The sequence below is a fragment of the Eucyclogobius newberryi genome, unplaced genomic scaffold, assembly GCF_026437365.1.
Source record: "Eucyclogobius newberryi isolate DKJ021-1_F unplaced genomic scaffold, fEucNew1.0.hap1 SCAF_6, whole genome shotgun sequence".
NCBI lineage: Eukaryota > Metazoa > Chordata > Actinopteri > Gobiiformes > Gobiidae > Eucyclogobius > Eucyclogobius newberryi.
This window is the reverse complement of record NW_027316278.1, coordinates 14,875,607-14,899,062: the sequence shown is the minus strand read 5'-3', so window position 1 is coordinate 14,899,062 and position 23,456 is coordinate 14,875,607. Positions and strand designations below refer to the sequence as shown.

The following is a 23,456-nucleotide window of genomic DNA, read 5'->3' as shown; positions in this document are numbered from 1 at the left end:
TAAATGGGGTGCCATCTATTATTTCAATTACAGATGTTTAGGCCTACAACACACAGTACAATTTAAGTCTATAACAGTTTTATTGTTCATCTAAATAAGGGCAGTTTTGTTGGTTTGCAGATCACACAAGTAGGCCATCTGACCCATTTTTGTTGCTGTTGCTTGGGACACACAAGATAAGGTGGCTGTCTTCAAAGGCTATTATATCTATAATCCCTCTGATTTTAACAGTAGGCTATACAGTTTCTGCATGATAGTGCCTTTATCAGCACCAGGCCAGTGGCTACATTACATAAAAGTGTTACGAAATGTGTACAATGGAGCATCATTCTGTAATATTTGTGCAAGCCATATTTGATTCTATAGACATTGCCTTATTATTATTATTTTATTATTCATTGTTTTATGTTGCAACTTAGCGCTGAAACAAGTCCCCATGTTTGCAAACTGTCTTCAATGACAATGGCAATAAACCTTTAATGACCCTGATCCCTTTGACAATTATTCACAATTGAGACAACAGTGAAATCCTTCATTCATCTTGTCTAAATGTTTTATTTAAGTTATTATGACATAAACAGCCAGATAAAAAACTCTTAACATCTAATTTCCCTTTGATTGCGATATGACACATTGAATTGAAATGGATTCGAGTGTTATTGTGTTTGTATTGTGACCTGACTAATCACGATTCTCCATTGAATATTGTTGACATCGCCGGTGACACGGGAAAGTGCAGTGTATGAGCGCGTGAAGAGGAGGGGCGAGCGAGCATGCGGACCTATGGAGAGAGAGGCGGTTCAGCCGTGCTTTGCTCTCACTCTCGGCGGCTCGGAGTAGCACCGGATCCGCCGTGAAGCTAGAGAAGGCTCTGCACAACAAACGAAACCCCAGACTACGCGTTCATGTGGATTTATAGTGGGACAACGCTCGTGAGTCGAAGTAGACGGACTATCTCTGGATTTTGAGCGCCTGGCTGGGCTTTTGGATTGTACCTTTTTCCCACCATAACACCACCGAATGGTTTCTCTGGCTTCGCTGCCGAGGTTAGTTATCCTCCATTGCAGTCCGCTGCCCGGGGGCGGGGGGGGGTTTGTCGGCTCTGTCGTAGAACGGGAGGGTGTCACTACCCGATTTGCGTCAGGCTAGCTACTCTCGGACAAACAACAACAGTGTTTCTGAAGCCTGTCGTGTTTTAAGGAGGCACACGGTGGTGGCTTTATCACAGCTGCCAGTTGCAATGGTACAATACTAAATAATACTAATGCTATTCACTTTGTCAAACCTGAACACGGACTTAACATTTTACGAAATATTTTGCTACGAATAACCTCTGTGCTAGTAGTACACAGAACTACATTGTTATGTCGAAAAGCGACCTAGTACAATCAACGCTAAATGTTGTTTGTCAAAGTGGAGTCGCCGTAACAGACATGGCAGACCGGCACACGCATGCGCAGAACTCAAGCGAAGCAAATCTGGTGGTGAGACAAATCGGGTGGTGACTTGGGGTCCGGCTAATCGTTGGAGAAGAAACATAGCAGCTATATTGACCTTTTCCTAGCTAGACATTACAGTAACGCGGCTTATCGATATTTAAGGAGATGAAACTCCCACAAAACAACCACTCCACCGTCCGGTACGCTTTCCACCCCACCACACATCTGTCCAATGGCCTGCTGGTTAATGTTTTTATATTACTAACACGTGCTACATGGTTAGGCTAACTGCTAACAGCGACTGCTAACCAAGCTAGCTGTCAAAGGAAAGTGATACCGATCTATAATAATGCCTGAAATCTATGCATACTATTCGTAACCTTACATTAGAAATAAACCAGAACCATGATACCCTCGTTTGAAGAATCTGCATCGCTGACGCGGCTCCAGTGTGATTTATGTTCGTGGTGCATGACATAGAAGCCTACCTGTACACATAAGAACAGTGCTTGATACAATGCTTTTATTGATATGTTTTTGAATGACATAGCTTTGTTTTGGGTGGAATTTCACTCACCCATCCATTTGCACAACTGCTTAATCATTGTCTAAACTATTACATGTATTTGTGTGACTACATTTTTGAGCAGTTTTCTTACTTCTGTCACTGAGCAATAAGATTGTTATAAGAAGAAAGATTGTTATTTCTGTGTTTTATAAGCACGTAGTACTTACTCAAATGTCATTGAAGACATTGTTGTCCTTGCAGCCCACTTGTAAGCAAATACTTACTTTATCTGGCTTGCCTCATTCTGTTTGCAAACACTTGCTTCAGTGTTAGCTTTAGCAACAGGTCATGCATTTTGACACTGTTTTGGAGAATTTGGAAAGTGTTGTCTTCATTTAACCAATAAGAGAACTTTGATAAGACTTTCCAATAACATTATGAAATGCAATTTTGTTTTGTTTTGGTGATTGACAGTTTAAGTAAATTTTGGTGCACCTCAAAATGACTAAACTAACTAAAGATACAAAAATGAAAGACACACAGATTATTGAATATCATAGGAATACTTTGGTTTTTGGACTGAAAATGTTGGCAGTATTGGACATGTGCCTAGATTGGCTATTGATGTTTTGCTACAGGGCATAACTGTAATAATTAAGGTCATTACAGGTCATATTTAAGACTCGGTGGTAACCAACTACAAAGAATCACATAGTTTTCTGCTCTAGTAATTTGTGTTTTTTTTCTCAAGGAAATGAATGCTTGATTTTATGAGTCACCTCACTGTTATGTAGGCTGCTGGCTTCTTTCATGAGCAATTTATTGTTTGTCTAAGCTTCTCATGTTTCGACTATTGATAAGATAATGCTGCTTTTGGTGACGCTGAATGGTCTTTAAAAACGGAATATTACAGATGGATTTTTGGAAACATAACCCAAACTCAGTCCCAGATAACATCCTTGTCAGCTTTCTCTGTATAATAGGTGAACATTAAAGCCCTGAGGTGCATTTGTGAATTGAGAGCTGTGTCAGTGGGGCTCAGCTGAGCCATATGGATGTGAGTGGAGTGCAGCTGAAGGAGAGTGAAGAGAGGTCTCCCCTTATCCTGAAGCCAACGGGGGCAAATGTAATCTGCCTTGGGGAGACGTTTCACTGCACTCAATATCAGATGCTACTATTGTGAAACTCTGCACTCCTTTGAACTGTGTGTGAGACAAGTGTGTTCGTCATCTCTAAATACAAACGGTATGAGGCGGTATCTCTGCCAAAGCTAATGTGACCATCTGTGAAGAGTAAGCATGCTCAGACAGTGTTGAATATTCTAGGGATGTAATGCTGCATCACAATCCTTTAATGTCTATGTATCGTACAGGCTTCTCGATGCAAAATTGACAGATGTGTAATGGAAAAAAACAACGCGCCTTGTATCTGCATGGCATCGTAGCGCCGTCATTTTTAGTGCTACCTGCACTTTTGTGTCTTCAATATTTGTAGAGCTGGGTTTCGATTCAAATTTCAAGAATCGATTCGATTCCGATTTTTACATTTCAAAATAGTTTTTTTTCCGATTTCTCAGATTCCATCCGATTCGCTCCAATTTCGATCGGATTTCCGATTCGATCCGATTTCGATTCGATCCGGGGGTTAATATTATTAAAAATGAAAAATGTATTTGAACTGTTTCCTTCACTTCATGACTGTGTAGAGAAGCAACATATTAAAACTAGTATTATATCAATATTAAACAGCAAATCTTACAAGTATTGGTAGTTACTGATGGCTGGAAGACTGATGAAAAGGTTAAGGGTCAATCTACCTTCATTATCTTTCTTGATGGTAGATTGAAGTTCACTGAGGGAAATGTAGAAAATAATTTTAATAAAAAAAAAAAAATTAAAAAAAATTCGATCTTTGATCGATTTAAAAATCTGAAAATCGATTATTTCAACCCAGCTCTAAATATTTGTGTGTCAAGCTGAATGGAATTTACTTGGAAAAATACGTGGCCCATTTTTCTAGCGAATCAACCAAAATGAAAAGTTAATGCTTACTGCTCATATTACACTGAAAGTATGTGGTAGTGAATCATAGATTGACACCAAACATCAGGCACATTTTAAAATATAATTATTGATATAATAATGAAGAGGAAAACAAGAAAATAACTGACACATAGCTGACACCTTTTGCGTGAAAAATCTGCTGTGTCACAACCTGTAGGTTCCTGTAAAGATTGGTATGAATTGACTCCACAGTTTTATGTTTGACTGTCCACTAAAAGACTGAACTAAAAACTGCAAGATGGACAGTAGTGACCTCTGATACTAACACATTTGACCTCCTACGGATGGCTTTATGAAGCCAGTGGGCTGTTGTGATATGTGAGCAATGTTTGTTTGAGATCATCTGGTCTTGAGCGAGTGGCAAAGGCAGTTAGCACTCTTGCCTCCCAAGAAGGAGATCATGGGTTCGATTCCCGGATCAGACCAACATCACATGATCTCTCTGGGTGGAGTCTGCATGTCCTCCCCGTGTTACCGTGGGTTCTCTCCGGGTTCTCTGGCTTCCTCCCACCGTCCAAAGACATGCATGTGTGAGGCATGTGTTGGCCACCCACTGTCCAGGGTGGACCCCGCCTAAGGCCCGAAGGCACTGGGATAGGCTCAGGGGTCACCCGCGACCCCGAAAGGGAACAAGCAGTAGAAAATGGATGGATGGAATGGATGAATTGTTTTCCCAGAATGAGTGGACCAAATACTGACATATTTTCAAATTTACAGCGGCTCTCACCATATAGGCTACTAAATGGGAAACAAACGACAGATTAGCGAGATTAGGCTTGGCTGTGTGAGTCACTCCAGCCGCTTACGCAACAGCGATGACCACATGTTATGAACCGTTCTAAGGGCGTTTGACGTCATATTTATCTGACACCTTCGACCAAGTAAAGCCGAGATTTTCCGTTTCCAGTAACCCGACGACCTGAATTTCCAAATAAAAAACACCGACCGTAAACATTTTATTGCATATTTACTGGCCTTACATTTTGAGAATGTCATTGTGAGAGAGAATCCAAAAGCTGCGGGGAAAAAAAATCATCTGAGGGGATCGTAAGATATGAAAATTGCTGCACTTTTGATAGGTTTCCTTTTGCCTATGGGCGCATTCATGTTTGCGCGAAAACCTGCGCAGATGCTCATATTTGGTCAGCGTGCAGTGTGGTAGCCATAGCCGTGGCGACGGGCACGTGCGTGACGATTGAAAAGTGCTCGCATCACGTAGTGACAGCTAGGAAACTAGTGAACGTCACTTCTGAGAAAATAAAACAGTCAGCAAATTCTGTGCGAGGATTGGAAAATTATTAAATTATTAAAAAAAAAATCCTACCTACTTACCTGAAATTTGTTTTCAATGTTACCGGAAACACACTATTTATTTTATTTTGCCTAAAGCTTGTTTGCGTCCGCACCAAGCGGCCCCAGGTGAATGATTCCATTCATGCTCAGGTACCTCACCCAAGCTCTCCCAAACATAACAAAGTTTTCTTAAAGAGGGTGTATTATGCTTTTATGAGGTATAAATTGTTAACACATAGATAACCATGATACCTTACCCAGATTTGCTGAAGACAAACTAATGAATATGTTCGGTTCGGTTTAGATGCTGGGAATCCCCCCCCCCCTCTGCTCCTGCTAAGTCACTCCCCCTTCACAGCATCAGCACAAATCAATGTATGAAGACAATAATAACAGACATATACACAAAGAAGAGCATTTTAAATGTCATTATTTGCGTGTAGTAGCTCACAACTGGAACGTGAAATGCAAATGCTCTTTCTGTCTGGACACATTTTCAATAAAAAGCCAAAAAGAAAAGTAGTGTAAATGTGTGTGTGTTGTAGCTGTGTAGTAGCTGGGGGCTGAGCACTGCAGACACTTCCTGGTTACGTAAGCTTGTGCAAAAGAGGATTGAGGATTCAAATAGTTTTCCAATAGTGCACAGGAGAGCGATTAACAAACATGAAATACATTTTAAAAACACTTCTGGCATTTGTTTTTGACGAGGAAATGGTATAACTTGGTAGAAAGTTCCAAGAAGTAAATTTTTCATAATACCCCCTTTTAATAAATACAATTTATCGTACCCGAAGTGTACTTTTTCTTCACAAGGTTGACCTCGGCAAAAATACATTTAGTTATACCAGGTCTTGGCGCAGTTCTTTTTTGGTGAAATAATTTCAATAACAAATATGTGTAATTGGTTAATGAATATTGTGTAATAATCATAATAATAATAATAATAATCATAACAACAATAATAATAATAAATAATAATAATAATCATAACAATCATAATAATCATAATACACCTGGGGATTTACACTTCCTTTACAAGTCCTTTACAAACAAAACCTCTGGTCCCAATGGTGCGTAAAGCTGAGTGCGCTCCACCACATGCTTTTGTTTTACTTTTCCTTATTTATTCATATATACGCTGACAACGTTGTAATTTTTGTTCATTCTAAAAATAACTGCAAGCTGCACAGGACCTGACCGTCAAAAGTAGCAAACTGATTACCAATTTCAGTTACATCTAAATATCACAAAATCGGTAAGTGTATTTTGGTTGTGATACTGGTTTGATATTCAAATCAAATCAAATCAATTTATTTTTGTAAGGCCCAAAATCACAACAACAGTTGCCTCTGAGGGCCACAGGGAGAAATGAATCAACAATGTCTGTGGTGGCGATGGAGTCAGACAATGTCTGTGGTGGCGAGGGACAATGTCCCAGGGTCCTCTGTCCTTAGACTCTCCTTCTCGGCCAGGAAAAACTACAAAAAAAACCTCTTTGGGAAAAAAGCGTAGAAACCTGGAGGAGTTCCAGTGAAGGAGAGATCCGACTCTCACAGACGGACAGACGGACACGAGGAGACTGGAGCTGGACCCACTCTTCAGGCAGATGAGGGACCGTCTGAGTCGAGCTGGACCCACTCTTCAGGCAGATGAGGGACCGACTGAGGCGAACTGGACCCACTCTTCAGGCAGATGAGGGACCGTCTGAGGCGAGCTGGACCCACTCTTCAGGCAGATGAGGGACCGACTGAGGCGAACTGGAGCCACTCTTCAGGCAGATGAGGGACCGACTGAGGCGAACTGGAGCCACTCTTCAGGCAGATGAGGGACCGACTGAGGCGAACTGGAGCCACTCTTCAGGCAGATGAGGGACCGTCTGAGGCGAGCTGGACCCACTCTTCAGGCAGAAGAGGGACCGTCTGAGTCGAGCTGGACCCACTCTTCAGGCAGATGAGGGACCGTCGGAGGCGAGCTGGGCCCACTCTTCAGGCAGATGAGGGACCGTCGGAGTCGAGCTGGACCCACTCTTCAGGCAGATGAGGGACCGTCGGAGGCGAGCTGGACCCACTCTTCAGGCAGATGAGGGACCGACTGAGGCGAACTGGACCCACTCTTCAGGCAGAAGAGGGACCGTCGGAGGCGAGCTGGACCCACTCTTCAGGCAGATGAGGGACCGACTGAGTCGAGCTGGACCCACTCTTCAGGCAGATGAGGGACCGTCGGAGGCGAGCTGGACCCACTCCTCAGGCAGATGGGGGACCGTCCACACAGGGCAGGGACCACTTCACCAGGGGAGGGGCATCTGGGTCCACAGGTCCTCAGGAGTGAGAGAAAGAAAAGAAGGCGGTGAACAGTTTGCAAGTGGAATCAAAAAATAAATATTGTTTGATAGCATAAGTAGTCAGAAGAAGAGGATGTGCTCAAGCTGTCATACTTCCCCCAGCATAGTTACTCCTAGGGCAGCGTAGCTAAAGCTGTGGGTTTATGTTTCTGTTCCTAACTAGTCTGACCATAAGCGATTTCGAAGAGGAACGTTTTAAGCCTGGACTTAAATGAAGAGACTGTGTCAGCATATTTAACATGGGTCGGGAGCTGATTCCATAACACAGGGGCTTGGTAGCTAAACGCTCTACCTCCTACAGTACTTTTAGAGACTCTTGGCACCACCAGAAGGCCGGCATTCTGAGAGCGAAGAGCTCTGTTTGGATGATATGGTTCTATAGCATCTTTGAGGTAGGATGGGGCCATGTCATTTATGGCTTTGTAGGTCAAGAGTAGAATTTTGAATTTGATTCTAGACTCGACGGGGAGCCAGTGATATTGAGTGATATTAAATTGAAATACCACAATAACATTTTGATGAAACACCTTTGATGCAAAAGCATTTCGGCGGCAACTGAGAGTGGGAATAAGTAGATTAATTGACAGAGATGAACCAGGATTTGTTGGTTTTGGGCTTCTTTTACGCTTTGGAGGAAAAGGCATGTCAGCGAAACCGCTCTGTACAAGCCCCACAGCCTGTAAAGGCTTCTTATATTAAATCCAACAAGTCATCTTAAACCGCGACGCTCGACATGGACGCTAACCGTGTCAGACTCTTTTATTTTACGTCTTGATCAAACCAATGCAGAAGATTGCTCTGCTTTTTGCGGTGAGAGGAGTTTGTCTGTGTCTGAGCCGCTGCTGTGATGACTGTTCAGCTCGTGCTCCTCTACACTTCGGCATGTTGTTAGGGGAAGGACTGTCTGACTCCTCCTCCAACTTTAATTCCCTATTTTCATTGTTTACAGTGACTGAGTTCTTAAAGTCTGTGTCATGTTAAAGGAGCAGCCACAGTACCCCCACTTAAACATAAAACCTGTAGAATTAAGGTCTATCACTATATAAAACATTCCTTAACATGTGGCACGTGAAATGAACTGATGTCCAAACTTCATAAAACATTTCTTATTGCACCGTTGGTATTAGAGCTAGATCTATCGATCATTTTAGTAATCTAATTGTTTTCTTCAATTAAAGGCGCAATGGACGATTTTTCGGCGATTTGAGAACGCAGGCGGAAGTGCGCATGCACACTCCCCCGTGTGGACTGATACAACACACACGTGCGTTTGTTTATTAGCGCGACGGATCGCATCGCATCTCTCGTCTCCCGTAGATTTCAGTCTACTTCTGAGTCAGCTCGAACAGTCTTTCTCCGTCTTCATTTTGCCCCGTACACTGAGGGAACTATATTATGATAGATCAATGCGCTTAGACACGCGGAAATGTGGGACGAGCCACACGCGGGTGCAGGTGAGCGATTAGTGCGTTTTATGATTGATACGTGGCAGGACTAATCGGCAGTCCACGCCACGAGGAAATAAGACTCAAATTTGGGTAAAAAAAATCGTCCATTCAACCTTTAACATAAGTATGTTTCCAATAGACACACCAGTCCAGATGCCCACGATGAGTGCATCGGCCACATTTCAGACTCTTTGATACTGAGTGTTGAAGCCATGGAAAGGGATCCATGTCCGTCTTATCCATAAAGTGTAGTTTAAAAGAGGCTCCCGTCATGACGCGGGGCGGAAACACGCTGGTTGTTCACTGCATTTACACCGAAACATTTCAGAGCTGCTAAATAATGAAGGAGCAGTAAGAACAAGTGGGTCAGGGCTGGGCCCAGCAGACAAGACACCTCTGCACAGGAGCTCTACATGAATGAGGCGTTCAGAGGAGTCTCTTCTAAATGTACACTGTAGATCTCACTGCTGTTATTAAACTTCATTTATACGCAAAGTAGTTAACTCACCGCAACATAACTACTATGATAAATCTATGTATTAAAAAAAGACAACAACATTTAAAATGATTTAAGTGGATTTAAGTTAAAAATCACCATACTAAAAAAAAATTACTCTATTACTAAAATAATCCATATATATATATATATATATATATATATATATATATATATATATATATATATATATATATATATATATATATATATATATATATTTATATAAATATAAGGTCAAATTAACTTGACTGTTTGTAAACAGTTACAGTAACTATGAATTAATTTGTGTTTATGTCACACTTTAGCTTCCAAGTGCCGTTCACTTTAGCCTCCGTGTGCACCGTGAGTGCACAGAGCTACTTGTGGATCTTGTTTCACACAGGGCTTGTTTCTGCACGGCCCCTGCTGCACCTAAAGTACAACAGAGGAGAAAGCGGCGTATTTTATACTTACGAGTGTGACTGAACTTGTGAAGTGAAATGTTGCTGTTTAGGGGTCATACATACAAATTGAGAATAAAATGTGTTGTTTTAAGCAGAAACTCCTTATTTGTTATTTATTGAACTATAACATTGATAAAAAAATAATATGCTTTTAAAAAACGTTTACGGGATGAATCGATTAGTCAAATAAAATGATCGATAGATTACATCATTACTAAAATAATTGATAGCCGCAGCTCTAGCGTGAAGTGTCTGTGACCGTCTTTTGTTGTAACTGCCCTGATTTCTTTGTTCGCTGCTGATTCTGTGAGTGAGAAGTTGCAATAAACACTTGTGACTGTGACAAAGACGGTTGCTTCACAGGTTGACTTTTTAAACTATCCTTGTGAGGATGTACTTGCATAGCTACTTAAAACAGGACATGGTTGAACCTGTGTGACCAGTGTAGAGTTTTAAAATTAATTGCTTTGAAAATATTAGAACATTTCCACGAGGAACGAAAATGTTTTGCACCTGACACATGATTGGGTCAAAGAAAAACCTGCTCACACATTTGTCAACAGTAGTTTGTGTTCACGTTGAAGAATTTGATGATATCATAGGCTCTGACCCACGATCTGAGATTATCCAACTCTATTGCAGATTTACTGATTTTGAAGGAAATATCCAAAATGGAAATCCACATCTTCTCCTTATTTGTTTGGGATTGGCTCCACAAACCTTCAATTTTAATGTTGCCCAGTAGTTACAGCAATATGAGCCATAAACCAGGACAACAAATCTACAATCTGACCATAATCTTGACCAACTCCAGCTTAATGCAGTTGGAGCAAAGTGCAAGACTGGAGTAATGTTTGTGGAGCTGGACTCTACTTTATCAACTTGTTTGTAATGAACCTGTGTATATATAGACTCACACACACACTTCAGCGGGTCATTGATAAAACTCTACCTCTATTGTCTGTTTTAATGCAATAATGTGATCAGGAGAGCCCAGACACTGACCCAAGCTGTATTTGGTTTAGTAAATACACACATATTCGCTGTCATTAAAGGCTGATGGTTGAAAGCACAAAGCTTTGTCTTAAATAAAAGGGAAGTCCATTTGCGGGGTCTATTTGAATCTATGTGGTTTGCTCTTTGGTTTAGTGATTTAATGTATGAATCTGCATCAGGTGTATTTGAAATGACTGAAAGTAGAAGCATAATCTGCCTGAGGTGCATCATCAAAGCTCTGTTGATGACTGTGTGAGTCATGTTCGCATGTGTTAATAATCCACTTGGTGCTTGGTTGTGTCTGTGTGTCTGTGTGTCTGTGTGTCTGTGTGTCACAATAAAATCTCCAGCGCTCTTCACTGTCACAATTACACACATTTACCCTGCGTCCTCTAGTTTAAAATGGTAAATAAACAGAGCGAGGCGGCATTGGGCAGGAGTCAACAGTTGCGAGCGAAGGGGAGAGACAGAGGTGCCGGCCGGGATAGATGATGTATTTTACAAGATAAATGAGGGTTGGTCATCTGATAACACAGGGGGCACTGTTACATGGCTGCCTTACATGGCTCAGTCTTGTTCTTATATTTTTTATTACAAAGCATATGAGTGGACATGCAATGGTATAGTTATATATAGAGGACGTGTGACAATATTAAAAATGGACATTGCCCTACCTAAGCTGAGAGTTTATAGCCCCTCGGCCACAGTCCCTCCAAACCCATCATGTGCTTATGGCTGGGCGTTATTTAGGCTGCGAAATAGACGGGGGCCCGCAAGCAGTTGAATCTCCGGCGGGCCCGCAATTTGAAATAGGAGGGGGCCCGCCGTGCCCCTCCTCGAAAAAAATCAAGATTTAACTAGTAATTTGGCCATATTCAGGGCATTTTCATCGCTTAAGTTTCATTTTGACAGACATGCCCACTTCGCACGTCTTCTCGCTTCTCATTGGCCGAGCGGTCTCCGTGATGTAATATCGATGAAAGTGGGCATCTGATTGGCCGCTGCGTTCGTGTTGTGTTCACGTGTCCTCGGAAATGCCCGGTCTAATTTTCGGGGCAATGTATATATGAGTAGTTTATTTTGTAGGACGTGATTTCATATATTCCACAAGATCTCCTTGTGTCAAATGCTGTATTCAGTATTTATTTTATATATAAGAAACATTATTATATTGAATTAAACAGTTTTAAAGATCATGATCTCTGGTTTGTATGATTCGGTATTTGTGCTCTTCATATCAAATAACAGATAAAAGTACTTAAAATTGTTTTACATGCTAATAACCAGGTTTAAAACAACACATTTATCATGTTCTTATGACGCCGCGATGCCGCGCGCGCTTGTGGGCCCCTGAAATTGCTTGTGGGCCCCCCAGGCCCCTAACTTTGAAAATCTATTTCTCAGCCTGTTATGGCAAAAATGTATCATTAAAATAAAACAGTGCACTGAGGGAACTATATTATGATAGATCCATGCACTTAGGCACCTGGAAACGTGGGGACGAGCCACACGCGGCTGCAGGTGAGCGGTAGGTGCGTTTTATGATTGATACGTGGCAGGACTAATCGGCAGTCCACGCCACGAGGAAATAAGACTTAGATTTGTGCCAAAAAAATCGTCCATTCAACCTTTAAATTATGATTTTTAAATAGATTAATAAAGCCAAAAGTGGTGTTACACATATTTTAGTAATTTCTGTTTATGTAACATAAAAGTTGACTGAAAGATAAAATCCTCCTCTGTTAGAATATTGCAGCAAGTATCTAGGGAGGTGTTTTCTTTTTGTGTCTGTTAAAGTACGACAGGCTTTACCTTTTCTTACCCACACCAAAATGACAACACAGTGTCATCTTGTTGCGTACATGACCACACTGATGAGAGTGCTTTTTATCTTTTGCAGTTTTTAATTGAGTTGACAGGTTCTTCTCATCCAAACACAGTTCATTGCATTGTTTAACTGTGTATATGACAAATAAATCTAATTTAATCCGTGCACATAGAGGGAAGTGTTGAAGACTGATCAAAACACCAAACGAGTCTGTCATTCTGAGAACTGTCCCATGGGATGTAACGATATTGATGATATTGCAATAGCAAATTTGTCTAACCTGGCTCCCGTCAAATTGATTCGTGTATCACCCAGAATTGAGTTTCACATAATATCAATCCGGACAGACTCTCACCGAAAGCAGTCGGGAAAAGGCAGAACATTTTTTAATCTGATTGGCCGACGCGTCACAGGAACAAACTAAAAAAAAATCCAAATATTGTTAAACCCAGTTAGAGAAAATCACCTCACATACACAATGCGCTTCTATGTGTGTGTATTTAAAACAAACAAAATGCTAAAATAGGCCAAAGTCTATCAGCGTCACCATTTTTGTTTAAATTTGGCCTTTTGACTTCTACCCAAACTACAACAAACGCTGCGCTGTGATTGGTCAGCCACATGGCGGCCGGACTCAAACCGAACATCACAAGCCTGACCAAAAGGATTATCAAGAGTTTTTTAAACAAATATTGCAAATATTGTCTTCATCCGGCTTGAGCCAGGTTAATTGTTGTCATATTTGTGTCAAAAATAATAATTTTAAATCAACTACAAATATCATGATTTTTTGTACACTACAAAATATACAACCAGTAGTACATGTATTGCAGTGTTGTGTTCAAAATATCGATACAGCGATATATCGTCACAGACTCGATATGGAGTCACAGTATAGATATTTTTTTAATTATTATTTATTAAAGATTTTTGTGGCCCGTAGGCTTCAAACGAGGTGGAATAGTACTTTTGATCTGCTGTTTGTGCCGTGCTCCTCTCGGCCGAGGTGAGAAGGAGCTGTGGACCTGATCAGAAGCTGATCTGTGCAGAAGATGCTGCTGCATCATGTTCAGACCATGAAACATGCAATACTTTACTAGAATGTGTTCCTTATATTTCTATTTGGATCAGTTGGCTGGATGTATGAAGTTATTAGAGCATAATGGATTTATAAATAAGCGCTTTGTGGATAAACATGAAATTTCATACATTTTCTTTGCCCCTTTGGTACATTTTTAAGACCCTTTTTTCAAAAATGTATCGGGATACGTACCATAATGAGGGAATTGTATCGGAATATACATGGTATATGTATCGTATCGTGACCCCTGTGTCGGGATACGTATCGTATCGCAAGGGTCTTGGCAATACCCAGCCCTAATGTATTGTCTAATGTTTTTATTTTATATTTTAAATGATTGAATAAGCAAGGGAAATGTGTTTTGCTTTTAGAGTTTAAGAGGGCGGAAAGCGAACACCGCGGTGGTAACAATCACACAGTTTTACAGGTTGTACACTTTTTATCAAATCTAAAATAAAATACCCAATCAGACAATGCTCTAATGAACAGTTAATTATGACTTAAAAGTTAATGCTGTGAATATATTCTTAATATTACTCTACAGCACTAATCTATTCAACAATAAACCAGAAAGTCTCTCCATGATGCAAATATACTTAAATAAGACTGAGTTAATCACCTGTATCCAAAGTGTGGTTTTACTGCTGTGTACTTAAGCCCTGAACTCTGGCCCAGGCTGCCTCCAGTAGCATTTGTAAAAGATGCTAATGCCATATTTTGTGCAGTGATAAAAAGTCAGTATTATATCAATATATATATAAATATATATATATATATATATATATATATATATATATATATATATATATATATATATATATATATATATATATATATATATATATATATATATATATATATATATATATATATATATATATATATATATATATATATATATATATATATATATTATATATATATATAATATATATATATATAATATATATATATATATATATATAATATATATATATATAATATATATATATATTTTTAGGCTTACAGTCCTAGCAATTCTGTATAAAAACACAAATCCTCTGTCTCAATATGAAGGTGAGCTAATAAGCTGAAATGTAAATATGATTGTTGACCTGAACGGGCACGTTTGGTTATATCTGGAGATGTGGTGGCGGGAGTTCCTCTGTGCAGAAGGCAGAATAACCCTGCTGAGATGGTGTTTGTGCCTCCATGGTGACTGAGTGTTGACTGAAGCGGCCTGTGAGTGGACTGTCAGACTGCAGTGTGGGAGAGGGTCTTATGTCATTTCACACACAACCACTGTTGAGGCGAGCTCGCGCACAGGAATGGGAGGGGCTCTTATCTAGGGCCACACAATAAATTAATACTGGTTAATTGGTCTCAAACATTATGCAATTTTGTAAATAAATACTCAGACATCTTGGTCCTCAGCTTTCTTCTCTAATGAACCATTAAATCAAATCATAATTAGGAGAATAAGAATTGGTCATTGATGTATACATTTGTTCTAACTAGAGCTCGACCGATAGGGATTTTTTGGGGGACGATTCCGATATAAGGTCGCAGTTATTTTATTACTTGGTTTACGGATCCGCCGCACTTAGATTATTGATTTCTACAATATAAATAAAATCAATTATCATCAAAATAGCATTAAATTAAATATAAAAAGCGGTATTAAGTCAAAAGATAAGAACACATGAAGCAATTTTACGGCCAAATCCTGCGGGAGTCATTTATTTTGGAAAGCATTGTTGTGACGGCCTGCGCGCGGCCCCCGGCGAGAGCGCGCCTGTTTCCTTGTCTTCTACACGCAAATACACATTTTAAACCCGTTTAACACACTTTCTCCAGTGCGTTTTGCAGTGTCTAAGACTGCACACTTAAAAGTGTGAGTTCTACCAATGTAAAACATGCTAAATCTACTGTTACACGCTCCTGTGCGCCGCGTCTCCCCCCCTCTCCTCCCCCCTCTCCTCCTGTGGTGCGTTTTTGGGAAAAACCGGAAGAAAGTCTTTTGAAATTATATTTATATTCCGCCCGCCTGTTCAATATATTTCATTTAAAAATCCGTAAACCAAGTAACAAAATACCTATGGCCTAACTATCTATATACTTTCGATATTTAGTGATGTGATGATTATACATTTTATTTATTTTAGTTTTGCATCATGCACTGGGATGGTTTGAGCCGAGTGTGACGCGGCTGAGATGAAAATCAGCACATCCAAATCCGAGGCCATGCTGGGCTCAAAATTTACTTTTTTACTTTGTAGCACATGTCCTCCAAAATGTCTAAAGTCAGGAGCGCAGACAAAAATGTAGGAGTTACTTACAAGTTTAATTTGTAGAAGGTGTTACAGTGAAAACAATGCAATCCTACAAATCCTATTAGTCACATTTTGATCATTTATAAACACAGGGTAACTACATCACCTCTTGTCTCGCTGTGCACACATAAGACACCCCCAAACTTGTTACAGAAAACGCTTGCAATATACATTTTTTACTTAAGTCCAGCGTGTCTCTCCTTCTTGGATCATATTCTCATCTCTTGCTTTATCTTACTATAGCTTTCTTGAGTACTTGAGTACTTATTACAAAGGACTGTTATTTATCTCCACCAAATAACAGTTGGAAGGCTTCTAAAAATATGATATTTAAGATATGATATTTGTTGTAGACATAACTCTGGACTGTGTGGAATGTAAGGTGCTGGTTCAGGTTTGTTGCTGTCACTGCTCTGCAGTGCCGGCCAGACCACCACTTAAGACTCGGATGGATATTCGGATAGGTGGAGACAATAAGGAGAGGGGTTCAGGAGCTTTATTGAACCTCACAGGTACACACAGATTGCTTTCTTTCTGTTTCTCTTCTGGCAAACCGGGCCGCATTTAGTATTATCTTGTGTTTTTAACTCTTAGCACCACTGCTCTACGCCAACAAAGTACATGTTATACCTCTTTTAACGGCTCTGATCCTGAAATATTCAGTCACTGGATCTGTTTTTCCAATCACGCGAAGCACGAACAAGCAAAGAATCAGCAGAACCACTATCTTAACACAACACTACTGCGCTGATGTCACAGTCACGAAAGTCCAAAACTATAGGACACAAAAACTATAGGACAGTCACTGATTTGGCAAAACTAGGTGGGCTTCGCAATTGGCCTTTAGCTCTGAGACAAAGTAAGTTCTTAATTTAGGGTGCTTTTGCGACCAGGTTTGCCCCATCTAGGTTGGTGTGAAGTCCTTGACTCAAGTGAAGGAGTTAAAGTATCTTGGGGCCTTGTTCACGAGAAGGGGAAGGGTGGAGCGTTGACAGGCGGATGGTGCAGCGTCTTCAGGGAGGCTGCCCGCTCTCTTAGCCCTTGTGCAGAGATAGTGGGTTAAAGCATTTTTTCATGTTGTGGCGTTCTATTATAGACGCCTGTGGGTTCCTCCAGGGTGTCCTGGGAACACCTCGGGATCCTCTCAGAAGAGCTGGAGAAAGTGTGTGTGGAGAGTACAGTCTTCAGAGTGCACACAAACGGGAGCTTTTCTCTGGAGTTGCATTTAGCTGCTCTACGGCAACACAGATTAATATTGGTGCTGCACTACATATTGAGGCATTAAACTGAATGTAAATTGTATTATATGGTTGTAGCCTAGTGACTCTAAACTCTACAAGGTTTAACAGTGAAACAGTGAAATATTGGCCATATCGACAAGATTTGCTTGATGTTTAAACTGAGGTAGCTGAGACAAAAGGCATAGAGACAGCGTAACTTGTTGTTTATAGTGGTTATTGTATTATTTCATTGCTGTGGCAATTTTTTAATTTGCAATTCATCTGGCATTTCCAGCTATAGTCTTAATTGAATTGAGATATTCTTATGTTGCTATAGATTAAGTAGATTTGGGTAGTATAGTATTGTCTGTAAAAATCTGCGAATCCATAGCTAAACTTTCTCAGCTCTCATTAACTTTGAGTGAATTGTTCTTCTTCTTTGTTGTTTTATGGTGGTTGGTATCCAAGTGTTACATTACCACCGCCTACTGTAGTTGTGCGTCTCAGACTTTGAACAGTTGTGAACTGTTGTTGGTGTAAAACTGCCCAGGGCTCAGAACTGGAGCTGATGCAACAAACGAGCTGCGGCTGGATTTCTCATCTGCCCAAACAGGAACATTTAAGTCATTTTCAACTATCTATTTTTTACTGTTCTTACATCAGACTAACAGACCTCACCAATGGTTAATCTTCCCTGACACCCCATGCATATTTTTCTCTTCTATTGTGTCTGTGTCCCTCAGTATCACGACACATTTATCTGAGTTTTTTTTTTTTTTCATAGTTCGTTTTTTTAATTTTATGACCTGCACATCACCCTTGGTTTCCAAGAAGTGAAAGAGAAATGTAAAGACAGCCTCTGTGATGGAGTATTTTGGGTTCCCTGCTGTGATGTAGGCAATGGCATTGAAGCATTTAATCGTGAAGTATCCTTGTGTTTTGTGTCTGTGTGCTGCTGGGTGCTCGGGTCTCCCCCTCCCGGACTCTTGGGTAATGAGGCGACTGGGGAGATAAATCCTTATGGGAGCTGACAGGGTGCCACATTCCTCCAGCCCGGGTCCTAGCATTGCCCCTCCCTCTTCCTATCACCATCCAGGACGCTTTATACGCTACTTTATACTCTTCTATTGCCAACGTTTACAGTGTATTCATCTGCCCCTTTCACATTTGTTCAGAGGAAATGACCAAGAACTGTTGAATCTTAAATTAGAAACCCAGTTGTCTTTAAACTTAAAATTGACATCAGTTCAATGTTTCCTCTGACTTGATAGATACACATGCCAACGCATTATTATCTATTATTTATGATGACAGTCAAAAGTGACCTTGTACATTTCCCATAATTTTTTTCCTTTTGACTTTCCCCCAAAAATGTATTATAAAGGCTAGAAGGTTGGGGTAAATCGACTGTTTTCAAGTAAAAACTACATTAAGGTCATTCGTTGCCACATAAGATAAGATATTCCTTTATTGTCCCACATGGGGAAATTTCATTGGTGCAACGCAGGTAGATACAGAAGAACAGATCACTTATAGGAAGTCTGAAAAACACTTTCAGTAGAATTCGCCTCCGTCAGTGAATGGAAAATGTACTTCTAGGACCACGGCAGACGTCAAAGTGAACGGGACTGTTGAGCTCAATTAATATAATATTGTAGATATGAAAGTATTTAAGTTCACTTTATGTTAAACTTAATCATATAACTTGGGAAAACTTGAAAATTGTTTAACTTATCTAATAAATTTAGTAGCCTACATGTCCCATAAGTGGTGACTACAGACAGGTACTACTGCAAAAGTATGCTGCGGAATAGCGGTGGGCAATACTGACAAAAATAAATACCTCTATTTTTTTAGCTTGAACATCTTGATAACAAAATTCGGATGATATTATAACTTCATCAATGCAAGATAATTAAAATGTTCATTCTGAATTTGAACAATGTCTGAATCTACTTTCTGATCACAGCTACTAGAATTGATAGAATTGTATTTGTCTTGTGTTTTTACAGTCAGGTTTGATTGGCATGGTTTATATTAAACTGGATTTATTTAACTTTTTTGCTCAAGATTCAAACTATTTTGTCAATTTTGGGCAATTTCGACAGTTGCTCCTGTCATTGGACCAGCAGCAACTCTTCAAGAATAGCTGTCAAACAATATACTCCACAGGTTTGTTTGAATGTTTATTTCAGTCAAATTAAGCCGTTGTTTGAAGAGTCTGGCGCTGTCTCTCCGTCCGTGTGTACGCCACACTGCTAATATTTCCACAACCCTGCCTAAAAGGGAGCAAAGGGACGGGGGGGCTCCTTGAGAATGAAATATTGGCTCACTGTGCTTTAAGCTGAGGCCCGCTTTTGGAGACGTCCCCCATAAGCTCACAAAGAAGAGGGGGGCGAGGGAGAGGTGAGTGAGTTCGTGGATTGTTGGCAGCGGGCCACGGACCTGCCTGTGTTGCCTGTGGATGTCTGTAGCGGTGCCAGCGCATGTGTTTAAGACCTCATGCGCCTCAGAGCTCGCGTCAAAGCAGACTCATTGTGCTGGCCGTCTCCTCTCGATTCAGGTTTTTGTCTTTAGTAGATCTTATGACTGCCTTCAGACTTGTTTTTCTCCCTCCCCCCTAGACTTTCTCCCTTTCCCTCTCCAGTCATTGGACGCTTATCAAAGAGGATCTCTCATTGTTTGATTCACGGCTTTCGGTTGAACACAAATATGACGTCATTGTAGGGCCTGCTCAATAATGTGTGGCTTTTAGCAGGTCCTTAACATTCATAAATGTTTCTCTGTAAATGCTTACACTTTACTACTTTTGTAATGTGCCCACGCGGCATAACTGTAATATCAAATGACTGGTTGTGTTTGTGTTAGAGGGAATAAAATACCATTTGTGGCAGTTGGGTATTGTTTCTTTAACTGTGACTGTGGAAGGCACTGCATTGCCTACTCCTTGAAAGGCAGATGATGTTTATTTGGAGTGCAATATTCAAACGCGGTCTTTTCTTTGTACTCTGTCATGTAAAACTACACGTGTAACAAAATGCTGCCTTTTAATCTGTTGTGTTTCTAATAAATACCATCCCTCTGCTTTTGTTTTTTTTTTACCTGATATACTATTCCCTCTCACTATCACATGCTCAACTCCCATGTGGCTCACACAACTGAAACCTGAGCTGACTCAGACAGAACAGTGTTTTGCTTGAGGCCCCTGGAAAGTCCTCATCTATTTAGTTCTAGCAGTTGCTCTGAAAATCACTTTTGCAAGTGTTTTATGTCAGAGTCTCACGCAGGGATTTTGCAGTAACAAAGCGCAATCTACAGTGTTTGTTTTCCATTTTATTAAACATTTACTGTGGAAGGGAAAGGTGGTTTGTTGTAGTAATGTCATTTCTTAGGGGCTTTGCCATCTGGCGTAGCCACAATAAATCCTATACCACCAAGAGCTCTTCATACAACCTGTTCATGTGAATAATAACTTTTGGGTTGGCACAAAACTATGTTGAGTCGGTTTGGATAGACTACACTTTGTATTATTCGTATAAAAACAATTGCTGATTTTGCTATGCTTAACCTTCATTCTCTCTTTCCACAGTTTGCTGGCTAAGAGAAACGGACAATAATGTGCGGGGTTTCCTCCAAAGCCACTCCCACTTCCTGTCTGTAGAGGAAGCGGCTGGGCCAGTATGTCCTCTCATCAGTCCGTGCCACCGGGCCGGAGGACTGTGGACACCAGGCACCTGCCCAACCCTGCCTCTCTACCGCTGCAACTCCAACGGGCGCACACGGTGAGTCCAGGCACACATCACCTACACATGACCTACTTTTAAAATTACAATTTGAGTAAAAGACGAGGATGGCAAAAGGCTATGGCTAATTTAGCGAATTAATTCATCTTGACGGCAATAAGAGTTCCGATATTTTATCTCAGTCTCTTGTTTACCTGTAGTAGCTTAAATGTTTGATATGAGGTATTTGTGCTGTTGTATAAAGTATGAGGTAGGAATATTTTTAAAGCATTACAAATTTATTGTGAGGATATTGGCCGTGTTCAGCCATGTTTGGAATCCTTCTGGCAGTGCCGCCGCTCACATTACGCACATAACGCAGGGCCTCAGGTGCTCCGAGGGGCCCCACCAGCCTGACCAGGTGGTTTGGACTGAATGACAGAATAGGTTATTTCGGGTTTGGGCCATGCTGGGGCCGGGGCGAAGCAAGGAAAGTTAGGGACTGTGGGGGGATGGGATGTATGTATGGAAGTATGTATGGGGGCACCACTGAGCATTTATGCTTAGGCCAAATAAAATAGTTTGCCTCTGGTAACATTGAAAAAAAAATTCAGGTAGGTCAGATTTTTTTTTAAATATATTTTAAAATCCTCGCACAGGTTTTGCAGACTGTTTTCTTTTCTCAGAAGTGAGCGCTTTGCATTGAAGTGGCCTGCAGATAATGAATAAAATAGTTCTCTACATCTATACTTGTCAAGACAACAACCGCTCTGTTTTTGTCTGCGCGGTGCGGACCACAGCGCCGTCGTCCTGCGCGCATGTTCGATGAGCTGTAGATCCAATCGTCCCAAAAAGTTTTCCAAAGCACCATTGCTTGTGAGTGCCCAGCCGTCTCGTTGCCCAAATGCATCACTTGCCAATAGGCCTTTCCAGCAATAGTTGGAACTTTGAAAGTGTTGAACGACCCCGTGACAGGCTGCCAGTGTCGGCAGTATTTTTATTATTGTCACTACGTGATGTGAGCACTTTTCGACCATCACGCAATGCAATACACAATAAAATGTTTAAGTTCAGGTTTTGAAATTCAGGTCGGGTTACCGGAAACGCAATTTTTTTTGGGGGGGCCTTAGGGCACCCAAATGTCTAGCAGCAGCCCTGCCTCCTGAAGAAAGTACGCACTGGATTGTGGGATGCCTCATAGCTTCTTATTGCTCGTTAATCACTACAGTTGTGTCTCATTTTGATGGGACCAACAACGGGTAAATTTCCATTTAAAGTTTGAATAGCGTTCGACAGAAACCCATGCAATGTCCATGGACTTACCATACTTTTCGGACTTTAAGCCGCTACTTTTTTCCCACGCTTTGAACCCTGCGGTCATTATAATGGTGCGTTTAAGTTATAGGATCTAGCAGGAAGCGCAAGCGTTTGATACGCTGTAGTGTAGAAGTCAGTGGAAGCACTGTGTCCAAAGGACACATCATGTTTTCTATAGTTTAAGCTTTTCAAGCTGTTTTATTACAATCAGACTCGTATTCACTGAGAAATTACTTTAATGAGGAAGTGAAACTAGACGCGGCAGAATACAAAGACACACGGAGCGCAGACATGCGATGTATATACGGTGATCTGACGCAGTGAAATGAGACTTTCTTGGCCAGACCTGAGTCACAGGTCAAAAGACAACACGTGTATCACTACCATGGGCCATATTTCTGTGTAAATATCTCATGTTACAACGTAACACTATAAGTACGACCTCAGAAGCAGATGAACCAGATGTGAAGACACAGACACAGATAAATCTGCACACACAGAGTGACCAGGGACAGAGGGGACAGTAGGGACAGCTGTGATGTGTTTATTAAGCTTCAAATGCTGCTCTATCACAAAGCCCTGTTGTGAAATCTAAATAGGTCTTATGACAGTGTTTTTATTAACTGTTTTATTAACTAGAATTACAAAGTATTCTCAGTTATTCAAATGCTCAACCTTTACAAACCTGGCACACAACCCTGTCTGGCACTGTCTTCTGTGGTATTTTGTAAACATGGCATTATTCCTGACCCCTGACCATAGAGCCTGCCACTGGGCCCCTACGGAAATAATGCTGCGTTCCAGTCATCCTCTGAGGTCAGAACCCGGACCTCAGTCTGACGTTTTCTCAAAGTTTCTGTGGAAAAACAATACACATTGTGTTATGTATGTGTTATATATGTAATATATATACCAGCAAATCAATTATAAAAACTGAAATGCTGAT

At 40.8% G+C, this 23,456-nt stretch overlaps 1 protein-coding gene across 5 annotated transcripts in view; it reads left to right on the top strand.

The window, feature by feature from the left end:
* Positions 1-773: 773 nt before the first annotated feature.
* The window catches only part of ncor2 (nuclear receptor corepressor 2), a 72,703-nt gene continuing 50,020 nt past the window's right edge, over positions 774-23,456 (top strand). For all 5 annotated transcript variants that reach the window (XM_072432749.1, XM_072432748.1, XM_072432750.1 and 2 more), the window contains exons 1-2: positions 774-1,046; positions 21,061-21,253. In XM_072432749.1, coding sequence (XP_072288850.1) covers positions 21,152-21,253 — 102 coding nt within the window. In that variant the 5' untranslated portion in view covers positions 774-1,046; positions 21,061-21,151. The remainder of the gene's footprint in view (positions 1,047-21,060; positions 21,254-23,456) is intronic.